This window comes from Garra rufa, chromosome 19 (genome assembly GCF_049309525.1).
Source record: "Garra rufa chromosome 19, GarRuf1.0, whole genome shotgun sequence".
In the NCBI taxonomy this organism is placed as follows: domain Eukaryota; kingdom Metazoa; phylum Chordata; class Actinopteri; order Cypriniformes; family Cyprinidae; genus Garra; species Garra rufa.
In genome coordinates this window covers 12,806,547-12,829,185 of record NC_133379.1, presented here as the reverse complement: position 1 = coordinate 12,829,185, position 22,639 = coordinate 12,806,547, and the positions used below count along the sequence as shown (strand labels likewise).

Below are 22,639 nucleotides of genomic sequence, written 5' to 3'. Positions count from 1 at the left end.
AATAAAAATGTAAAGTTAGGTGTGTGTAAGTGCTACTGAAGTGGAGATTTATGGTTCAGTGTAGGAGAAAAAAAACTCATTTTGAAAAAACAGCCTTTAAAAATATGTATTGTAATTGACATCTATTGACACAAATAGATAAAGTGCTATAAAAAAAACACTTAACAGTGTCTTTTGGGTGTTTTCTTTCCACTACTCTGAAAAAACACTTATGAAACACCAAAACATAAAATCCTCAAACTTGACAGATGCATGAAAAAAAAACTGTATTTTTGCCTGCAGTGTGTCTCCCCTTTAATATGAGTGCATCAGAAAAATAGGGGAGGACAGAATGAGCTGCAGGGAATCCAATTTGTCCTAAACATGAGTCATGCTTTAATATTAAAGGGCTTTAAAATAATTAGTTAATACACACAGTTTAAAGTGGCTCTGACAGACTTGTGTGCTGCTGACAGATATGATACTTGCACTGTTTAAATGTTTTGGAAATGTGGTGTTTCCCTCAGTGCATAGCAGCAATCTTTCACACTTCGCACAAACACTTGGATATACGCCTAAGAGCGTACATTAATCTAGGATAATGTTACAGCATGTAGAGTTGCTACTACAGATGTTTTAATTTTAAGGTCGATCAATGATAGGCTTAAGTTTGCATTTTGTCTAATCTATTGTAATTACTAATACACTGTTTTTTCTGCAACTGACTAATAATTTTAGTTGACTAAGCTTCTTCTGGATGACTAATGTTTAGTCAACTAATAATTACATTATTTAACATTACATTATTTTTGTTCATACTTGCATCCAGGATTTTCAGGCTGTCTCTTTAGTTAGAAACTAGGGATGCACTAAAAGAGAAAATTCTTGGCCGAAGCCAAACTAAATTAAACACTGGGCCAAAGGCCGATTAACAAACACGTTTTTTTGTGTTTTTTTTCTCCCATGTACTTTGCCAATTTTTCACCATTGCATAAACTAAATATCCAAAATGTGCTTTTAACAGTTTTGTCCTGCTTTAAAAAAAAAAAACAATTTTAAAATATTTACCTAACACTGAACACTTTTAACATTCTAGTAGACATTATAGCCTACGACAAAGCACAATTTAACTTAAAATTGGTCAAAGAATATTATTTTACTAACTTATTAATTTTAAGACCCCCTTCTTGAATCAGGCATGCGTTTGTAATGTATAAATAAATGCAGCCTTGTATTAATAAAGCTGTTTTAATGATTGTTATTATTTTTGTCTTACTTTTTTTTTTTTTTACGGAACAACAGTAAAATGACAATACTAACATTTATGAATGTTGACTTTTATTTTGGCGTAAACCCGCAAGAAGACCTCAGTCCTACTTTTTGCTGTCAGCAGCAGATTTGTGAATGATTGTCATCTTTGGTCTTTGAACCCTGGCTAAGGAGCTGCTGTCAGAATAAATAAAGTTGGTGTCTGGTGTATTAGACAACAGAACGCTCTGGAGCTGATTGACTAATGGATGATTTCAGTCATCATACAGTAACCTTTCTCTTCTCATGAAGACATGCGATGCGCTTCTAAACAGTCTCTCGCTGTCGCTGCTTGGAATGATTTTGCATCTTTCTCGGATAGTTTTAAATGCTTCCACACTGACCACAAGTTTGCTGCATTAGTGCATGCCTCTAAATGATCACGTGACGTCATTTTTCGGTATAATTTATTCTGACTTTTCAATTCTGACTTATTTGACCGAAAGAGCGTTTTTTGCTATTTTTGGCCAAATAATTTTGGTTGCCAAACATTCGGTGCATCCCTATTAGAAACTGAACTATTTTCAGGAACTGAAATTTCAGTGCACTTCTAAAACGGAACACTACTTAGAACTACTATTCCCAGACTGACTTCATACCTCAGGGATCCATAAGGCACAGCTGACGTGGACCCACTTGGTTCCACTGCGTGTGGGTTTCAGAGCTCCTCCTCTCCTGGGACAAAGCAAACATTTGGCCTGCACCCCGAGGGCACACGTTCGGCACAGCCAGTTACCCTGGGGCACCTTCAAGATGCCATAACACGCCTGAGGAGATACAAAAAAAAAACACTTTCAATTTTCTTTATATCAGGTTTTTTTTTTTTAAACCTCCCTGCAGTCACTTTAATTTTAACTCAAAATTACCAGTTTTATTCATTTTAAAAAATACCTTGAATATACACCCTTACCTCATTCAGAATATGTGGAACCATGAATATGCAAATTAGTATTTGGCAAAAAGTCACTTCACTTATCATAATTATTATAACCTATCATTGCTAACTTAATCAATCACTGGTGTCACTTTAGAGTACTCCAACGCCAGTGATGGATGAAGTACACAAATCAGTACTTAGTAAACAGTAAGGCCCAGTTTCGCAGACAAGGCTTAAGCCTAGTCCTAGACTAAAATGTAAGTCTGAGTTGTTTCAACTGAAATAAAATTGCACTGATTGATTTTAAAATATATCAGTGCCTTTATTTTGTCTCAAGATGCACACCAGTAATGTTTTTTTCTTAGCATGTTTATAAAAATTACTTAAATGTCCTAATTGAACTATGGCCTAATCCTGGCTTAGTCTAAGCCCTGTCTGGGAAACCGGGCCCAAAAGTACAGATACCTTAAAGGAGTAGTTCACTTTCAGAACAAAAATGTACAGTTAATGTACTCACTCCCTTGTCATCCAAGATGTTCATGTCTTTCTTTCTTCAGTCGTAAAGAAATGGCGTTTTTTGAGGATTTCTCTTCATATAAATGGACTTCTATGGTGCCCCCAGGTTTGAACTTCCAAAATGCAGCTTCAAATGACTCTAAATGATCACAGCCGAGGAAAGAAGGGTCTTATCCAGCGAAACGATTGGTTATTTCCAACAAAAAAAAAAGTTTGAATTTATATATATATATATATATATATATATATATATTTTTTTTTTTTTTTTTTTTTTTTACCTTAAATGCTTCTCTTATCTAGCTCTGTGTGTACTCTTTACAGAGATTAAAAAGTATATAAATTGTAAATGTTTTTAGAAAATAAATAACCGATCGTTTGGCTGGATAAGACCCTTCTTCCTCAGCTGAAATCATTTAGAGTCATTTAAAGCTGCATTTTGGAAGTTCAAACTCGAGGGCACCATAGAAGTCCATTATGTGGAGAGAAATCCTGAAATGTTTTCCTCAAAAAACATAATTTCTTTACGACTGAAGAAAGAAAGACATGAACATCTTGGATGACAAGGGGGTGAGTACATTATCTGTACATTTTTGTTCTGAAAGTGAACTATTCCTTTAATATTATTCCAGTAAAAGTCTTAAGTAAAAGAGTACTTGAGTAAAAGTACAAAACTATTTGATTCTTTTAATGTAATTAAGTACAACAAGTAAAAAGGACTCGTATTTCGTAATTTAAAATGTACAATATATGTGACCCTGGACCACAAAATCAGTCATAAGGTTAAATTTTACAAAACTAAGATGTATACATCATATGAAAGCTCAATAAATAAGCTTTCTATTGATATATGGTTTGATAGGATAGGACAATATTTGGCCGAGATACGCCTACTTGAAAGTCTAGAATCTGAGGGTGCAAAAAAATCAAAATACTGAGAAAATCACCTTTAAAGTTGTCCAAATTAAGTTCTTAACAATGCATATTACTAATCAAAAATTACATTTTGATATATTTATAGTAGGAATTTCACAAAAAACTTCATGGAACATGATCTTTACTTAATTTCCTAATGATTTTTGGCATAAAAGAAAAATCAATAATTTTGACCCATACTATGTATTTTTGGCTATTGCTACAAATATACCCCAGCGACTTAAGACTGGTTTTGTGGTCCAGGGGTTCCCAACCGGGGGGGGGGGGTTTATCACGGCCTTTTAGGGGCCCTCAGTGATCCTCCAGGGGAGCCGCGAGATGTCTTAAAATTAATTTAAATATTATCATATAATTATTTAAATGTATTATTAATGTGCTAAATGAAAACGCACAGCCTCATTCGTGTTCTTGATTGTGTGTGATTGATTGCTTCGGACTCATCACACTGACTAAATGGCGGCTCAAAACTTTCAACCACTGCACGCAAACTACATCTCTCGGCTGCATACATGAAGCAAACCGTCACGCCAATGTAAAGGTAAAGACGATTAGTGTAGTAATAACAAACTTGCACCAGCCATTCCTAAGTTCTTAAAGCAACACCAAAGAGGGTTTTTTTTACCTTAAAATAATGTTTCCGAACTCGTGTCAGTGGTTCATCAACTCATAACAGGGTGAAACGGCACTTCCGCATTCGCTACAAAGTAGTGAGTCGTAGTTTGAAGTTGTGATTTACAGGCTCAAAAACCTGCCTGAAACACAGCATTAATCTATACATTATTTGCAGGGCTCACACAATTTCTAAATCTCTGGTAGCCCTTCAGATTTTGGTTGCCCGAAAATGTATTTAACTTGCCCAAATACAAAAAATAAAAACTTTTTTATATATAGAAAATCAGATAAACAAATATCAAGAAAGGAATTTTATTTCACTATTTAGTGTATCTGCAGAATTTTTAAATATCAATTTAAGGCAATGTATGGCCCTTTTTAAGAGCTGCACAAGTAAAATGAACAGTATGAGTGGGATTGGACAATGTACGGTAGCATATTAAACCATAAAATTACATGATTTTTAATTCAGATACAGGTTCACACAAAAACTAAATATCTTAATACAATGGCATTTCAGCCTTTATACCATTAAAAGGGATAAATCATGTATATAATGTATTATATTTATTTAAAACATAAATATTACTGTCTTAATTGTTTAGCTTTTTAGAAGGCACATTAACTTCTTTCACATTTACAACTCTATGTGTTTGCCGCGTAACAACATGGGTCGATAATTGCAATAATTTGACCATAAACAGCTGAAAAAATGTATTGGAAATAAAAATTGATTCTCTGTCACGAGGGGGCGCTTCAGGAGCGCTGAAATACTACGGTTTCCATAGTAACGGCTGCAAAACAACAACAACGGCTGTAACAAAGCAGCATTAACGCTGTTTCATCAGGCATGAAATGAAAATGCCAACGATACGTTTCTGAGAACAGTCGGTTCCCTTCAGATACATTCGTATAAAGACATCCGTGCCGCGTTTTGTCTTTGAAACGTGCAGCGTGCATATTTATTCAATGACATCATTGCCTTTTGAAGTTTAATCCAGCCCTATCGCGATTCTCGTCTTTCCGTCCCCAACTGTAAGACCTCCTAAAATTATAATTAAGCCTTTTCTTATACTATTTAACATATTTAAAACTTTTTATGGACTTAAATTTGATACCACAAAATTGAGGAGTTTTTAAGGACCTGCAGGAGCCCTCTACTTTACGATAGCCCGTCGGGAAGGCCGGTCAAACATTTTGGTAGCCCGACTAGAAAACACAATGGCCCCGGGAAGTCGGGCTAGCGATTTTGCGAGCCCTGATTTGGTTGCACCAGTTGTTCATAAGACAGGACTTAGCTAGTATATCGTTAGCTCTCTGTAAAGTCATGCGTAGTGGCATAATATGACGTTTACACTAAATCATCCAATAGAAACCTTCAAATATGCAAGCAGAACCAAAATTATTCGGCCAAAAATAGCAAAAAAAAGCTCTTTTATTTGACCGAAAGAAAAGCGGTGTTTCACTGCATTCATGCACACAGTGGACCTGACTGCGATTCATTACACTGCTCAGATTTCAATATAATCTGGATTGTTTTTGGACTACATACCTGATGCACACAAACATTGCACTTGTCGCAGAAAACCATCTCGTTGCCATCTTCCCCCTCAGGTGAGCGGCACACGTCACAAACTACGTCCTCGTCGTATTCGATGCCCAGACCCTCCTCGGTCTCGATGGCCTGCTGCATGTTCCTCTGACACCTGCTCTCCAGCTCCACCACGACCCGCTCCATGGTGAGCTCGTCCAGCTCTGGAAGTGCTGATACACAGAAGAAATGGCCTTATATTGGATTTGCTGTATAACTGTATACTGTATTTTGCCAAATTGTTAATAAAAAAATAAAAAAAACAGGTCTGTACACTTCAATCAAATGGTGATATGGACTAGTGTCTGTGAATATTAAACCACAGAAAGACTATTTAAATATTAATTTTATTAGCATTTGGCATTTCATTTGAGAAAATCTACAGTCATACTATCTACACACACTAACAAAACTCTTCCTGATAACCCGTCAAAATAAAAGGTTTAATTTGAAGAAATTGTGACAGAAATATATTGCTATTGTACAGTACAACATATGTCTTTTCTACTACTGCTACTAGTAATAAAAGTATTATTAAAGCTTTAGTGTTAAAGGGAAAAAAATGAATAAATCACACAATTTTTCTTCCATGGTTTAATAAATTTTAACAGTAAACTTCTGCTGGACAGAGGTAAAAGTAATATTATTTTTATGCCAATCATTTGATTACAAGAAAAAAATAAAGTACTTAAAAAATTCTGAGAAAAAAGGGTAATTAATTTAATTAAATCCTTCATATGACCAAACAAATTTAAATTTGGTAAAAAAAAAAAAAAAAAAAAATTATATATATATATATATAAAACTATGAGAAAAAAAATGTAGAAAATGTGGTAATTTTTAAACTTTTTAATTAAAAAAAATATTTTTTGTAATTTCTTACACTTTTAATAAATTACTGTTAACTTATACAAGTTTCATGATTTCAATTAATCAGACATCCTTTTTGATTAATAACATTTAACTTAAGCATTAAAAAAAATTTAAATGGCAAAACTGAAAAATATTACAAAAAAAAAAAAACATTTTATACTCAGGCACAGTGAAGATGAATGAGAGAAGAGGACTTGAACCTGTGAACTTCTAAGCTGAAAAAAGTAGAAGTATACTTTCTGGTCAGAATTGCGAGACGTAAACTTAAAATTAAAAAAAAGATCTTTAAACTCTTTTATTGCCCCGTTTACACTAACAAATTTAAACCATCAAAGAAACACGATTCAGAAATCTTACCTAGTTGTCTGAATTCAGCATTAACCAGTTCAAGCCAGGTCACATCCAGATCATCCAGATCATAACAACTGAGTGGCTCAGTAAGAGCATGTGACTCTCCGAAGCCAAACTCTGACTGGCCCCTGGTTTGGATCGGTGAAAAGAATGGGATTCGATTGACCTCTGGAAGCATCCTGGGAAAAAATTGCACACTTGAATGACCACAAAACTCATCTTTCATGCATCAAGTACTCAAAGGAATGTTTCAGCTTCAAGTCAAGCCCAATGGACAGAATTTGTCGCATGATGTTCATAACCAGAGGAAATCATTGTGACTTGTTCTTTATTTATCTAGTTATATAGAAAAATCTAAGTGTTTACAGTGACTTTTGATTCCTGCCAATGCATGCTGAAATCAGCTTGAACCGTTATTGTACGAGTCATTTCATAGAGAAAAATTGTGGCACAAAAATATGCAAATTAATTCTGACATCTTAAAATATTTTTTTTTTCATCAATGCATTTTTTATTTGGGAAACACGTTACACATTCGACCTGTGACTCTCACCTGATTACAGGCTCAGGAATGGTTTCCACATTGGCTGGCACCTGAACACCCTTCTCCCATTCCTGCCTCCAGGGGTCAGACAGGAAATAAAACTCCTCTGGGCTCAGTTGTGCTGAATCAGGCAACTTCATGGCTGTAATAAAATCGGTCCGAAACACCTGAAAGAACAGAACATTGGCAACATTCAACAAGAAAGAATCCCTTCTCACCCTAGTGACATTTTGACTGGCTCCGAAAAGAATGAAAGATTTTGATACATTTAGAAAGCAGTTTCTGTGTCAGAATGCAAATTATATGAAATATGAAATGCACTGTATATAACATTAACAGTGGCTGACTTGCCCAAAAAAAGACATAAGGTGTTACATGAGTTTATCCAGCGGTTTGTGAAAAGCAAGTGCTGTAAGCACAGTCCAAATGTGGTTTTATATCAGACACGTATTTAATATCTAGACATCTGCAGAGTCGCATTACTAATAGCATGAGTTATGTAATTAGATTACTTTTTAAAGTAACTACTAAAGCAATGCATTACTTTTTAACTTACAACAGGATTCATGCAGAAATTGTAAAAATCAAGCACTACACTGTAAAAAGTTTTCACCAGTTTCAACTTAAAAACTTAAGTTTAGCAGCTGCCTTAAGATTTTAAGTTAAATCAACTTAAGTCACTTAAATGTACAAGTTATATCAGCTCATTTTTATTGCAATAAGTTGAAGTGACTTGTAGTTTTAAGCTGATTTAACTTAAAAACCTAAGTTCATTAGCTGCCTTAAGTTTTTAAGTTGAATCTCCAAAGTTTTATTCTGAAGCAAAAGATTTCCCTAACCCACTCCGAAGTTCTGATTTAAATCAAATGAAAGAGCAAACCCATTTCGAAATCCCGATCTAAATCGATTGATTCGTGTTCCGATCTGAAGCAACATAATAATTCACAAACCCGCTCTGAAATCCCAATCTTAATTAAATGACAAGCAAACCCATTTTAAAATTCCGATCTAAATCAAATGATTCATGATCCGCGCGAAAGTTCCCATCTGAAACACTCCAAAGTTCTGCTCTGAAGCGAAAAATGTATGAACCTGCTCCAAAAAGCAGATCTAAATTAAATGATTTGCAGGAGATATGTAGCGGAAAAAAAAGAGAACACAAACCCACTCCGAAATTCCGAACTAAATCAAATGATTCATGATCCACGCTCCGAAGTTCCAATCAGAAGTTCCGATCTGAAGCAAAATATTCACGAACCCGCTCCAAATCCTGATCTAAATCAGATCGAAACTTCAGACCACTAATCGTTTGAAGCAAAAAAAAATTCATGAACCGACTCCAAAATCCCGATCTAAATCAAATGATTCACCATCCTCGCTCCTAAGTTCTGATCTAAAGCAAAACATTTACGAACCCGCTCCAAAATCACAATCAAAATGAAATGATTCAGGATCTGTGCTCCTTAGTTCCAATTTGAAGCAAAAAAAGCAACAAAAAAAATTCATGAACCCACTCCAAAATCCCAATCCATATTACATGTTTTGCCATCCGCGCTCCGAAGTTCTGATCTGAAGCAAAAGATTCACGAATCCGCTCCAATATAACAATCTAAATCAAATGATTCACGAACCTGCTCCGAAGTTTCGATCTGAAGCAAAAAATTATGAACCTGGTCCGAAATCCCAACCTAAATCAAATGATTCATGATATGTGCTCCGAAGATCCAAACTGAAGCAAAAAAAATTCACAAACCTGCTCCGAAATTCTGATCTGATATTAAATGTTTCGCAATCCACGCTCCGAAGTTCTGATCTGAAGCAAAAGATTCACGAACCCGCTCCGAAATCCCAATCTAAATTAAAAGATTCACGAACCCGCTCCGAAATCCCAATCTTAATCAAAAGATTCACGAACCCGCTCCGAAATCCCAATCTTAATCAAAAGATTCACGAACCCGCTCCGAAATCCCAATCGTAATCAAAAGATTCACGAACCCGCTCCGAAATCCCAATCTTAATCAAAAGATTCACAAACCCGCTCCGAAATCCCAATCTTAATCAAAAGATTCACGAACCCGCTCCGAAATCCCAATCTTAATCAAAAGATTCACGAACCCGCTCCGAAATCCCAATCTTAATCAAAAGATTCACGAACCCGCTCCGAAATCCCAATCTTAATCAAAAGATTCACGAACCCGCTCCGAAATCCCAATCGTAATCAAAAGATTCACGAACCCGCTCCGAAATCCCAATCTTAATCAAAAGATTCACGAACCCGCTCCGAAATCCCAATCTTAATCAAAAGATTCACGAACCCGCTCCGAAATCCCAATCTTAATCAAAAGATTCACGAACCCGCTCCGAAATCCCAATCGTAATCAAAAGATTCACGAACCCGCTCCGAAATCCCAATCTTAATCAAAAGATTCACGAACCCGCTCCGAAATCCCAATCTTAATCAAAAGATTCACGAACCCGCTCCGAAATCCCAATCTAAATCAAAAGATTCACGAACCCGCTCCGAAATCCCAATCTTAATCAAAAGATTCACGAACCCGCTCCGAAATCCCAATCGTAATCAAAAGATTCACGAACCCGCTCCGAAATCCCAATCTTAATCAAAAGATTCACGATCTGCTCTCCGAAGTTCTGATCTGAAGCGAAAGATTCACAAACCCGCTCCGAAATATCAATCTAAATCAAATGATTCACGATCCGTGCTCTGAAGTTTCGTTCTGAAGCAAAAGATTCATTTACCCACTGAAATCCTGATCTAAATCAAATGATTCACCGTCTGAAGCTCCGATCTGAAGCAAAAAAAAAAAAAAAGAAAAAAAAAAATTACGAACCTACTCTGAAATCCTGATCTAAATCAAATGATTTGAGATCCGGGCCCTAATGTTGCTTTTTCAAATAAGTAACACCAGTTACTTTGTTTTCCCATGTGTTGACTAACAGCTCTGGTGTTGCCATATTGAGAGAAAGCGGAAATGCAGAGGTGTTGTGCTTAGTGATAAAACAGTATTTCTCACCTCAGACGGTTTCTTCTGCTCATGGCGTACCCATGTGCTGTTGGTCCCTGTGTTCTTTGAAGACCGTGACCAGGTGGTCACATGACCTGCAAGAGATTGAAGAGTCACACCTAAACTTTCCAAATGACCATCATTTACTCATGCACCTCTTGCTCTTCCAAACCAGTATGACTTTCTTTATAGGTTTGGAATGGAAGCAAATGATGTGAGCAAAATTTGTGGGTTAAACAAATATGATCATCAGGCTTTTGAAAAAGGTGTATTTGTTCGTCTCTCAACCATCATTGCATTGCATTGCATTATATATTTTGATCCTAAAATGAAGCATTTAAATTAGGGCTGTCAAAATAAATGCGTTAATAACTCTTTAACGCAAATTCATCTTCACCGAGCCGAAACTGTCCGAATACGATCGCCATTGTGTGCAGAGGAAGACTCTAATTGAGCGATTGAGGTGTTCTGTTGTTGGATGTAATAATGAACATAGCAGTAGTCATTTACTCCCGACATCTGAGCCGCTGAAGACGCAGAGGATTAATGTTACTTTCGTTTTTAAATGGAAAGCCCCAATCTTGATCTACATATGCATCTATGTTTGTGTGAATCATTCCTAATGCAGCTTCACCCACAGCAGAAGTGAGTATAAGGGTTTTTATGCATCTTTGCAAATGGCCTTTCTTAATAATGTGCTTGTTGGCAAGTATTGCAGATAAATGTGGCTAAATGCAGCTAAACACAGCTAAATGCGGCTAAATGTGGCTACAGTAAACATAATCCCAGAGAGGGGCGGGGCGAGCAGAGCTCATTTGCATTTAAAGGGGCCATGTCTTAAAATGAGCTGATATTTTGCAGAGCTGATTTTGACAAGGTAAAAGGTTGTTTTTTTACACTACTATTGAGAATTTTTAACCAAAGTATATTATAGACTTTCATTAAGAACTTGTGGAAAATAGGCATCATATGACCCCTTTAACGTGCATTTTCTGTTTGACCCATTACCTAGCCCACAATTAAAGAAATGGATGCATAATGTTGCCAACCTAGAGAAAAGTGTCTAGCAACAATACATAAACGCATAATTGGACAAACCTAATAGTTTCTGAGACTCACACTTTTTCATGTGTACCAGCACTTCTGCCATATTGAATGAATGCAAGCGGAGTCTACGTTAGGATTGGTGTAGGGTTGATGCATAGAGCCACATATGAGTATGCACATGAAAACGGCATATTATATGCACATCAAACACATGCACGGCACAGTTAATTTCAGCATGTTAATATCACGCCAAATAGAAATAGTGCTACTGGTATGCATTTTTATGAGACCGGGCTCTCGAATCAGTTCATTATAACCAAAACAATAACTTAAATTAAAAGAAGCAGGTTTTTGTGATCACATAATTTTAAACGGCTAAACTCCTGGAAAGTCCAAGGATCGTGAAAGCATTCAAACAGTAAGTTAAAAAACGCAATAATAATGCAGGGAATAGTGACTTATCCAGAAGCCGGTACATACAGTGGTGTGAAAAAGTGTTGGCCCCCTGCCTGATTAATTTTATTTTTTTTGCATGTTTGTCACACTTTAATGTTTTAGATCATCAAACAAATTTAAATATTAATCAAATATAACACAACATGCCGTTTTTGAATGAAGTTTTTTATAATAAAGGTACAACTAAATCCAAACCCACATGGCCCTGTGTGAAAAAGTGTTTGCCCCCTAATCTTAACTGGTTGGGCCACCCTTAGCAGCAACAACTGCAATCAAGTGTTTGCAATAACTTGCAATGAGTCTGTTACAGCGCTGTGCAGGAATTTTGGCCCACACATCTTGACAGAATTGTTGTAATTCAGCCACACTGGAGGGTTTTCGAGCATGAACCGCTTTTTAAGGTCATGCCACAGCATCTCAATAGGATTCAGTTCAGGACTTTGACTAGGCCACTCCAAAGTCTTCATTTTGTTTTTCTTCAGTCATTCAGAGGTGGATTTGCTGGTGTGTTTTGGATCATTGTCCTGCTGCAGAACCCAAGTTCGCTTCAGCTCTGTCACTAACAGACGGCCGGACATTGTCCTTCAGGATTTTTTGGTAGACAGCAGAACTCATGGTTCCATTTTTCACAGCAAGTCTTCCAGGTCCAGAAGCAGCAAAACAGCCCCAGACCATCACACTACCTCCACCAGATTTTACTGTTGGTATGATGTTCTTTTTCTGAAAAGCTGTGTTACTTTTACGCCAGATGAAATGCGACACACACCTTCCATAAAGTTCAACTTTTGTCTCGTTAGTCCACAGAGTATTTTCCCAAAGGTCTTGGGAATCATCAAGATGTGTTCTGGCAAAACTGAGACGAGCCTTTATGTTCTTTTTGCTCAGCAGCGGTTTTCGTCTTGGAACTCTGCCATGCAGGCCATTTTTGCCCAGTCTCTTTCTTATGGTGGAGTCAGGAACACTGACCTTAACTGAGGCAAGAGAGGCCTGCAGTTCTTTAGATGTTGTTGTGGTTTTTTTTGTGACCTCTTGGATGAGTCGTCGCTGCACTCTTGAGGTAATTTTGGTCGGCCGGCCACTCCTGAGATGGCTCACCACTGTTCCATGTTTTCACCATTTGTGGATAATGGCTCTCACTGTGGTTTGCTGGAGTCCCAAAGCTTTAGAAATGGATTTATAACGTTTTCCAGACTGATAGATCTCAATTACTTTCTTTTCAATTTGTTCCTGAATTTCTTTGGATCTCAACATGATGTGTAGCTTTTGAGGATCTTTTGGTCTACATCGCTGTCAGGCAGGTCCTATTTAAGTGATTTCTTGATTGTGAACAGGTGTGGCAGTAATCAGGCCTGGCTGTGGCTAGAGAAACTGAACTCAGGTGTGATAAACCACAGTTACGTTTTAACAGGGAGGGGGGCAAACACTTTTTCCACACAGGGCCATGTGGATTTTGTTTTTCCTTCATAAAACTGCATGTTGTGTTTATTTGTGTTATCTTTGATTAATATGTAAATTTGTTTGATGATCTGAAACATTAAAGTGTGACAAACATGCAAAGAAATAAAAAAAAAATCAGGAAGGGGGCCAACACCTTTTCACACCACTGTAATTATTTTCAGCGACTGAATTCTAGTCATAATTCAGGATTTTTTTCAGTCATTATTTCATATTACTTTGGTTGTCTGACAACAGAAACACTAAAATATAACAATGGCTGAACTTGCATCAAATGACAGTATGTGGGCGCAGAGAGGCAAACAAATGTAATAATAAATAATAAATGTACATTTTGCATGCTCAGCAGAAGTGAGATGCCCTGTCCTGCAAATAATGGAAACAGGCTTGTGTAAATAAATTGCTCAGTGCAAAGAAAGATAAGTAATAGGAACCTGGTATTTCTGTTCTTTTTATTTCATGTGTCTAATAAACATGAACAAGTTATTTGAAAAAAAAAAAAACATCTGAAACATGTCTAGTCTTCATGCTCTATGTTAAGTATGGTTTTACTAATAATAAACATACATTTGCTTAAAGCATCCATATTTGTCCATGCCCACGTTGATTAGAGTGTTAAAAACTTTTAAAAAGTATTTATTTAAGGTGCATTTAGAACAAATTTGCGATTAATCATTAGTTAACTCATGAAAATCATGCGATTAATCACGACTAAATATTTTAATTTATTGACAGTCCTTATTTCACTGCAAAAAATGCTTTTCTTACTTGTTTCCAGACAAAAGACAGGTAAACATTTATTTTCTTGTTTTCAGTAAAAACAAGTCAAAATTAAGTGCGTTTTTGCTCAGAACAAGCAAAATAATCTGCCAATGGGGTAAGAAAAATAATCTCATTTCAAACAGCAAACAAAATTATTTTTCTCAACCCATCGGCTGATTATTTTGCTGGTTTCAAGCAAATTTTGACTCTTGAAAACAAGAAAATAATTTTAACTTGTCTCGAAAAACCTTCCTAATTTAAGAATTTTTAGATATTTTGGCTGGAAACAAGACAAAAAAATCTAAATAAGAAAAGCATTTTTTGCAGTGTTAAATATAATTTTACTAAGACATCAATTGGCAGATACACACTGTGGCAGCTGATATTATAATCTGCACTATTTTGCTCAGTTTGGGTCTCTGAATAAAACGTAGGCGTTTTTCCTTGAGCATGATGAGCTCCATATTCTCCATTTTATTTAAAAGGTCTAATAATCTCTTTAATTTCCCCTCCTGATGAATGTGCGTCTGTGTTTATCACTCACTGTCTGTGGTGTCAGAGTCGTTGCTGCTGGTGGAGTATTTCCTCCTCTTCATCTCACTCTCCATCTGTCAACAAAGAAGGGATGAACAATTATCAGACCCTGAAAAGATGGCAGAAACGCATGCTGAAAGCACAGTGCTGGTGCAAATGTGTCTGTACAGACAGGCCTGCTGTATACAGTGTGTCAAAGACAAGAGAGGAAACACTCCGCCAACTGCTGGCAGATTTATGTGGCCATAAAATGGGGCTTTTCCCTTTCATGCGGGTCTTCCTGTCGCCTTTCAGCCCATTCTATGCTTTACGAGAGAATGAAAACCCCATTCGTCATTCGATGCTGCCTTAACTCCACGCAGGGCTGATTTGGGGAAATTATCTGCTATATTACTGTTAAAAAGCAATTGTGTTTTCCTGGCTTGTTTGCAGGCATGCATAAACATGGCTTAATGTGTGTGGGCTGGGGAATCTGGCCAAGAAATAAAACCAGAATATTTATTAATATTGTACAACATTGATATTTATCACAATATTAATAGCAATAATGCTGAAAGAAATTTTAACAAAATTTATTTATACACAAACTCTACAGAGCTCCTTTTTAATTTAGGGTCTCATGAAATCGTTTTTATTTTTGACTAAATTCTGTTTACAATAAAAAATTTTCCTGAATTCTATGATTCAATGCCAATTAATCATAAACAAATGGTGTCGAATTAAAAACAAAAAAACGTTTACCCAATTTAAACAATCTTTTAAAATGTACTAAAATGCCAACATAATTGTCAAATTGGATGCTGCACAACAAGAACTATAACGATAAATTAATGAAAAAAATAATTTGGTTGTATGATATTTCTTAAAATAATTATTATTAACATTATTATTAGCGAGATCCGACTGGTCTCGTGAGAACATGACGATATCATGGCAAAACATTTTGCAGTGTTTACATTAGAGCAGCCATTTGAGTTTTAATAAGAGTGACACTAAAGAACCTGATTTGTCATTATACGGAATTAGTATTTTTAACAAAAAAATTTATAATAAGCATATTCGACAAATTCTACAGAAAAAGAAATATAATGTTCCTAGAGGCAAATTTTACTGGGCATCTCTTATTGAGTTAATAGACTGGAAGGAAGCCTGGTTATTACCTCACAAGTACTGCATTTCAAATCAAATAAAAGAGTTCATTTCAAGATCCTTCATAAAATATGTGACCCTGGACCACAAAACCAGTCATAAGGTTAAATTTTACAAAACTGAGATATACACATCATATGAAAGCTCAATAAATAAGCTTTCTATTGATGTATGGTTTGTTAGAATAGGACAATATTTGGCCGAGATACAACTATTTGAAAATCTGGAATCTGAGGGTGCAAAAAAATCAAAATACTGAGGAAATCACCTTTAAAGTTGTCCAAATTAAGTTCTTAACAATGCATATTACTAATCAAAAATTACATTTTGATATATTTATAGTAGGAATTTTACAAAAAATCATCATGGAACATGATCTTTACTTAATTTCCTAATGATTTTTGGCATAAAAGAAAAATCAATAATTTTGACCCATACAATGTATTTTTGGCTATTGCTACAAATATACCCCAGCGACTTAAGACTGGTTTTGTGGTCCAGGGTCACATATATCCTGTAAACGATACATTGGCAAAATATATGGATGTTGACAGTTCATGCTCATTTTGTGGGATGGACGATGAAACACTGATTCATTTATTTTTTCAATGTGTAAAGACTCACATTACATTTTTCTATAGGTAAACACCTTGATTCTTTCAGTTAAAGGATATAATTTGTTACTATAAAGGTAAAACTAGTATTTCAGTGAATTACACAGTTAATTTGTTGATTTTGATTGGGATATTTTTTATTCATAAAAATTCTCTAAATCACAGCCTTCTTTCCTTAAAACTCTTAGATTGATTAAAAACAAGAAAAGTGATAGAATTTCGAAATATTATGAAGATTGTTTTGGTAATACAAGTAATGCATAAAGTTCTTCCTCTGTATGCATTTATTATTATTTTCTTATTTGTCTGTAAATCTTTATCTTTGTATGTGAAACTTTACAAGATGTGTTGTTTTGTCCTATTATTATCTTTTCCTGTAAAGGTTTTGTCTGTTTTGTACTTCTTGTATATGTTTGCATAATAAAAAAAAGAGTTTACATTAGAGCTGCCTGACTAATAGTTAAAACAGCACGATCTCTATTCAAACACCCACATGATCTTATTCATGAATGACAACGATTCAGCGATGTCTATTACAACTGTTTCACGAGCTCCACTGACGCTTACCATGTGAAAGTAATTGAAGACATTCAAATCTGCATTCTTACTGCTGCTGTTTCAGAAAGCGACAGTCTTTTTAACCACATAATCATCAATGTTTCTTTGTTACAGACATTTAAATAACATAAGCACTGGGATAAAAGCTTATGGTTCGGGTATAAACACTTATTGTCTACAGTAGCAATCAAAACGAAAGTATCTTCTGTAGTGTAACGTTTATTCTCTTTGGCGACAACTACACGTTTAAAAAAAAGTGTTTGTCATTGAATTATACATTCAAGAGAGTCCAATAGTCAAACAAGTCTTTAGTAATTGAGACACTGGCTCCTTCATTTATTTATTTTTTTAACTCAGACTTGAGCAATGAACATTCTGTCAGAACCCCTAGTAAATTACGTAATTTTGTTTAGATTTCTAATCCTTTTTTTCTTCAGAATTGTGATCTCCGCTTTATAAAAGAAAGTAGTTTTTCAGTTAACCCAGAATCATAAAGCATTAGTTTACACGTTTAATCACTGCATATAATTCATTAAAATAAGTTTAATTTCATAAAGTACAAGTTAATATCAAAATGCACTTACATTATTTTAAATAAAACACCATTTTCCCCTATATATTTCATCATTGAGGATTTATTTTAAAAAGTTAAAAAATCTTGTCTCGTCTCGTGAGATAAGTGTCTCGTCACACCTCTAATTATTAGTTTAACATTATTACATTTTAGCATACCATAGTAATATATTTCTATCATCATTTCCTCAAGTTAAATCAGACTTTTATTGTGACGGGTTGATGTTAAGGTCTTTCAGTTTTACTCTTAGTTCCATTAAGTGTTTGACGGCTCTTTTTCAGTCAAAAGCTTGTGAAATGACTCTCAGAGCAGCTCTGGAAATGAGCTTTACACGTGTTTGATGAACATGCAGAGTAAAGGTCATTGCACCGAGTCTGAAATTTTAGTCTAGGATTATTTCTATTCATTTATTTGTTTCAAAACGTCTGTATTTTCAAGATATCCCAATATATTTTTATTGCGTACAGCCAAACTTGTTTCATTCCAGCCCTTTCCCCTCAGTTCACCTAATCATTTACTCACCCTCAAGTTGTTCCAAACCTCTTTGAGTTTCTTTTATTAAACACAACGTTTGTTTAAAGTAGCCAAATGTTGATGGCAGCCATTGACTTTGACAGTATAAAAACAATACTATGGAAGTCAAAGGATGCAAAGTCAATATATAATGGATGGAAGTCAATGGATGCAAACAGTTTGGTTTACGAAGATTCTTCAGAATATCTTCTGTTTCGAGTTTTTAACATAATAAGGGTAAGGAAATTATGACAGAATTTTTATTTTTGTATGGACTATCCCTTTAAGAGCTGCAGAAGTCGTGGTTATTTTAACAACAGTAGCATAAAAACAGCAAATACAATCATTTTTGACACTTTTCTAGCATGTTTAGTATGTTTCTAGCATGATTAGCAAGTTACTAACACGTCCTTAACCAATTTCTAGCATGATTACCAAATTACTAGCATGTTTCTAGCATGATTAGCAAGTTGTAGCTTGGGTGTAGCCTAATTAACAAGTTACTCGCATTATTAGCATGTCATGAGCAAGTTGCTAGCATGTTTCGAGCATTAACAACAAGTTATTAGCATGTTATTAACATGTTTCTAACATTATTAGCAAGTTGCTAGAATGACATTAGCATGATAATAACATGTTTAATATAATTTTGCATGTTTCTAACATGTTTCTAGTCTGTCTAGCGAGTTGCTAACCTGTTTCTAGCATGATTCCAGTATGACTAGCACGTTATTTACACGTCATTAGCATGATTGAGAAGTTACTAGCATGATTTGCTAGTGACTAGCATGATAATAACATGTTCAATAAATACAATGTAACATGCTTCTAACATATTTTAGTCTGACTAGCAAGTTGCTAGCGCGTTTCTAGCATGATTAGCCATTTTCTAGCATGAGTAGCACATTATTTACATCATTAGCATGACTGTCAAGTTACTAGCATGCTTCCAGCATGATTAGCAAGTGACTAGCATGACATTAGCATGATAACATGTTCAATAAATACAATGAAGCATGTTTCTAACGCTTCTAGCCTGACTAGCAAGTTGCTAACATATTTCTAGCATGATTAGCATGTTATTTACACGTCATTAGCATGATTGACAAGTTACTAGCATGATTAGCAAGTGACTAGCATGACATTAGTAAGATAACATGTTCAATAAATACAATGAAGCATGTTTCTAACATGTTTCTAGCATGATTAGCATGTTATTTACATGTCATTAGCATGATTGACAAGTTACTAGTATGATTAGCAAGTTACTAGCATGACATAAGCATGTTCAATAAATGTAATGTAACATGTTTCTAGCCTGACTAGCGAGTTGCTACTAGCCTGTTTCTAGCATGACTAGCAAGTTTCTAACATGATTAGCAGATTATTTACATGTCATTAGCATGACTGACAAGTGACTAGCATGACATTAGCATGATAATAACATGTTCAATAAAATCAAATATAACATGTTTCTAGCCTGATTAGCAAGTTGCTAACATGTTTCTCGCATGAGTAGCACATTATTTACATGTCATTAGCATGATTGACAAGTTACTAGCACGATTAGCAATTTACTAGCATAATTAGCAAGTTACTAGCATGACATAAGCATGTTCAATCAATTTAGTGTAGCATGTTTCTAGCCTGATTAGCGATTTGCTAGCCTGTTTCTAGCATGATTAGCAAGTTTCTAACCTGATTAGCAGATTATTCACATGACATTAGCATGACTGACAAGTGACTAGCATGACATTAGCATGATAATAACATGTTCAATAAATCCAATGAAGCATGTTTCTAACATGTTTCTTGCCTGATTAGCCAGTTTCTAACATGGGTAGCACATTATTTACATCATTAGCATGACTGACAAGTAACTGACATGTTTCTAGCATGATTAGCAAGTTTCTAACCTGATTAGCAGATTATTCACATGACATTAGCATGACTGACAAGTGACTAGCATGACATTAGCATGATAATAACATGTTCAATAAATCCAATGAAGCATGTTTCTAACATGTTTCTTGCCTGATTAGCCAGTTTCTAACATGGGTAGCACATTATTACATCATTAGCATGACTGACAAGTAACTGACATGTTTCTAGCATGATTAGCAAGTTTCTAACCTGATTAGCAGATTATTCACATGACATTAGCATGACTGACAAGTGACTAGCATGACATTAGCATGATAATAACATGTTCAATAAATCCAATGAAGCATGTTTCTAACATGTTTCTTGCCTGATTAGCCAGTTTCTAACATGGGTAGCACATTATTTACATCATTAGCATGACTGACAAGTAACTGACATGTTTCTAGCATGATTAGCAAGTTACTAGCATGACATTAGCATGATAATCACATGTAATATAATAAATAAAATGTTTACGCGGCAAAAGTGGAACCAAACAGCATTAAGACTGTCAAACTAAACCATGATCATCTGAAGCGGCAGCTTGTTGTTGAGTGTTGCTTTAATTGTTCAAAATAAAGACTACATTTATTAAGATAATTACAGACACTGACTGATATGAACAATCTTAGTGATCATTTTTTTGCCATAGTCACCCGACCCGATGATGAGACCTTTATAAACTAATATTGATTGATTGATTGATTGATTGATTGATTGATTGATTGATTGATTGAGAACATCAATGTGTGTGTAGAGGCCTAACTGTATTTAGCTGAATCACACAGACTTCGCATGTGCTGCGCAGAGATGAGACAAGACGAGCATTTGAAGTTAAAAAGTAAACAAATTGTCTTTTTTTTTTTTAAATAACTGATTGTTTCACTAGATAAGACAATGTAGATAAGATAATGTAGTCACCCCCTTGTCATCCAAGATGTTCATGTCTTTCTTTCCTCAGTCGTAAAGAATTTTTTTTTTTTGAGGAAAACATTTCAAGATTTCTCTCTTTATAATGGATATGTATGGTGCCCCGAAGTTTGAACTCCCGAAATGCAGTTTAAATGCAGCTTCAAAAGGCTCTAAACGATCCCAGTCGAGGAGGAAGGGTCTTAACTAGCGAAGCGATCGGTTATTTTCGAAATAAATTGACAATTTATATACTTTTTAACCTCAAATGCTCGTCTTGCCTCATCTCTGTGCAGTGCATGTGTAGTCAATATAATCTGGGTCAATGCAGTTAGGGTACGTCTAAAAACTCCCATCTAGTTTATGTCTTAAATTTCAAAATCGTCCTATAATGCTGTTTTTACCTTTTTTTGTAAAGGGCGTTTGAGTTTCTTTTGCAGCGATCTAAGGTGATTTTGAAGTTAGGGAAGAAAACGAGATGGGAGTTTTTAGACGTACCCTAACTCTATTTACCCCAATCACACAGACTTCGCATGCGCTGCGCAGAGATGAGACAAGACGAGCATTTGAGGTTAAAAAGTATATAAACTGTCAATTTGTTTAGAAAATAACCGATCGTTTCGCTAGATAAGACCCTTCCTCCTCGACTGGGATTGTTTACAGCCTTTTGAACTGCATTTAAACGGCATTTCGGAAGTTCAAACTTCGGGGCACCATCCATATCCATTATAAAGAGAGAAATCCTGAAATGTTTTCCTCAAAAAAACATTATTTCTTTATGACTGAGGAAAGAAAGACATGAACATCTTGGATGACAAGGGGGTGAGTACATTATCCGTACATTGTTGTTATGAAAGTGAACTACTCCTTTAGGGATGGGTACCGAAACCCGGTACTTTATCAGTCCCAGTGCCAAATTATAAAAGACCGAAGTATCAATAAGCTCTGACGTTAATGGTTCTGCTGTTGGTACTGGAGAAATAAAAATAAAAAAATTGCTAAATAAACATTACATAGCATATTTTACCTGACCAGCCTTTTGTAATTTGCGATAATATTCGTTATTCGCTTGTACTGCTGTTATTTGCAATCTCACACACGAAATGTAGTCTGTTCCGCAGTACACAGAGCTCGCGCTTATAGAGTGACGATGACAGAGAGAGTCAAACGATCCAAAGTATGTTACACTTCACTCGTGTGAACACAGACAATGCTCATTGCAACAAGATTTTCGCTTGTAAAGGCGGAAACACAAGCAATTTATCAAAACATCTAGCCTAAGTGCATTATGTGCAGAAATGCAAAGTTTTCGACTGCCTAGCTTCTACTTCATCATCCGTCTCCTCAGGTATGCATGCTATGTTAAAATCACGACATAAACATCACATAAGGTCTCTCTAAATCAGTATTATTGTGTTAATAATTTAATAAACACACATTCAGATACATATAACCTACATATAGGCTAACTATTTAGAATATTTTTTATGCAGTAGCCTAAATAAATATGAAACATTAAAATGCCTTTATAGTACTGC

At 35.3% G+C, this 22,639-nt stretch overlaps 1 protein-coding gene across 1 annotated transcript in view; it reads right to left on the bottom strand.

The window, feature by feature from the left end:
- Window positions 1–14,935, bottom strand: part of jade2 (jade family PHD finger 2) — a 118,980-nt gene extending 104,045 nt beyond the window's left edge. Inside the window, exons 1-6 of the mRNA XM_073824123.1 lie at window positions 14,872–14,935; window positions 10,617–10,702; window positions 7,594–7,751; window positions 7,047–7,219; window positions 5,778–5,989; window positions 1,887–2,054 (exon numbers count right to left, since the gene is read on the bottom strand). Coding sequence (XP_073680224.1) covers window positions 1,887–2,054; window positions 5,778–5,989; window positions 7,047–7,219; window positions 7,594–7,751; window positions 10,617–10,702; window positions 14,872–14,935 — 861 coding nt within the window. The remainder of the gene's footprint in view (window positions 1–1,886; window positions 2,055–5,777; window positions 5,990–7,046; window positions 7,220–7,593; window positions 7,752–10,616; window positions 10,703–14,871) is intronic.
- Window positions 14,936–22,639: the final 7,704 nt, after the last annotated feature.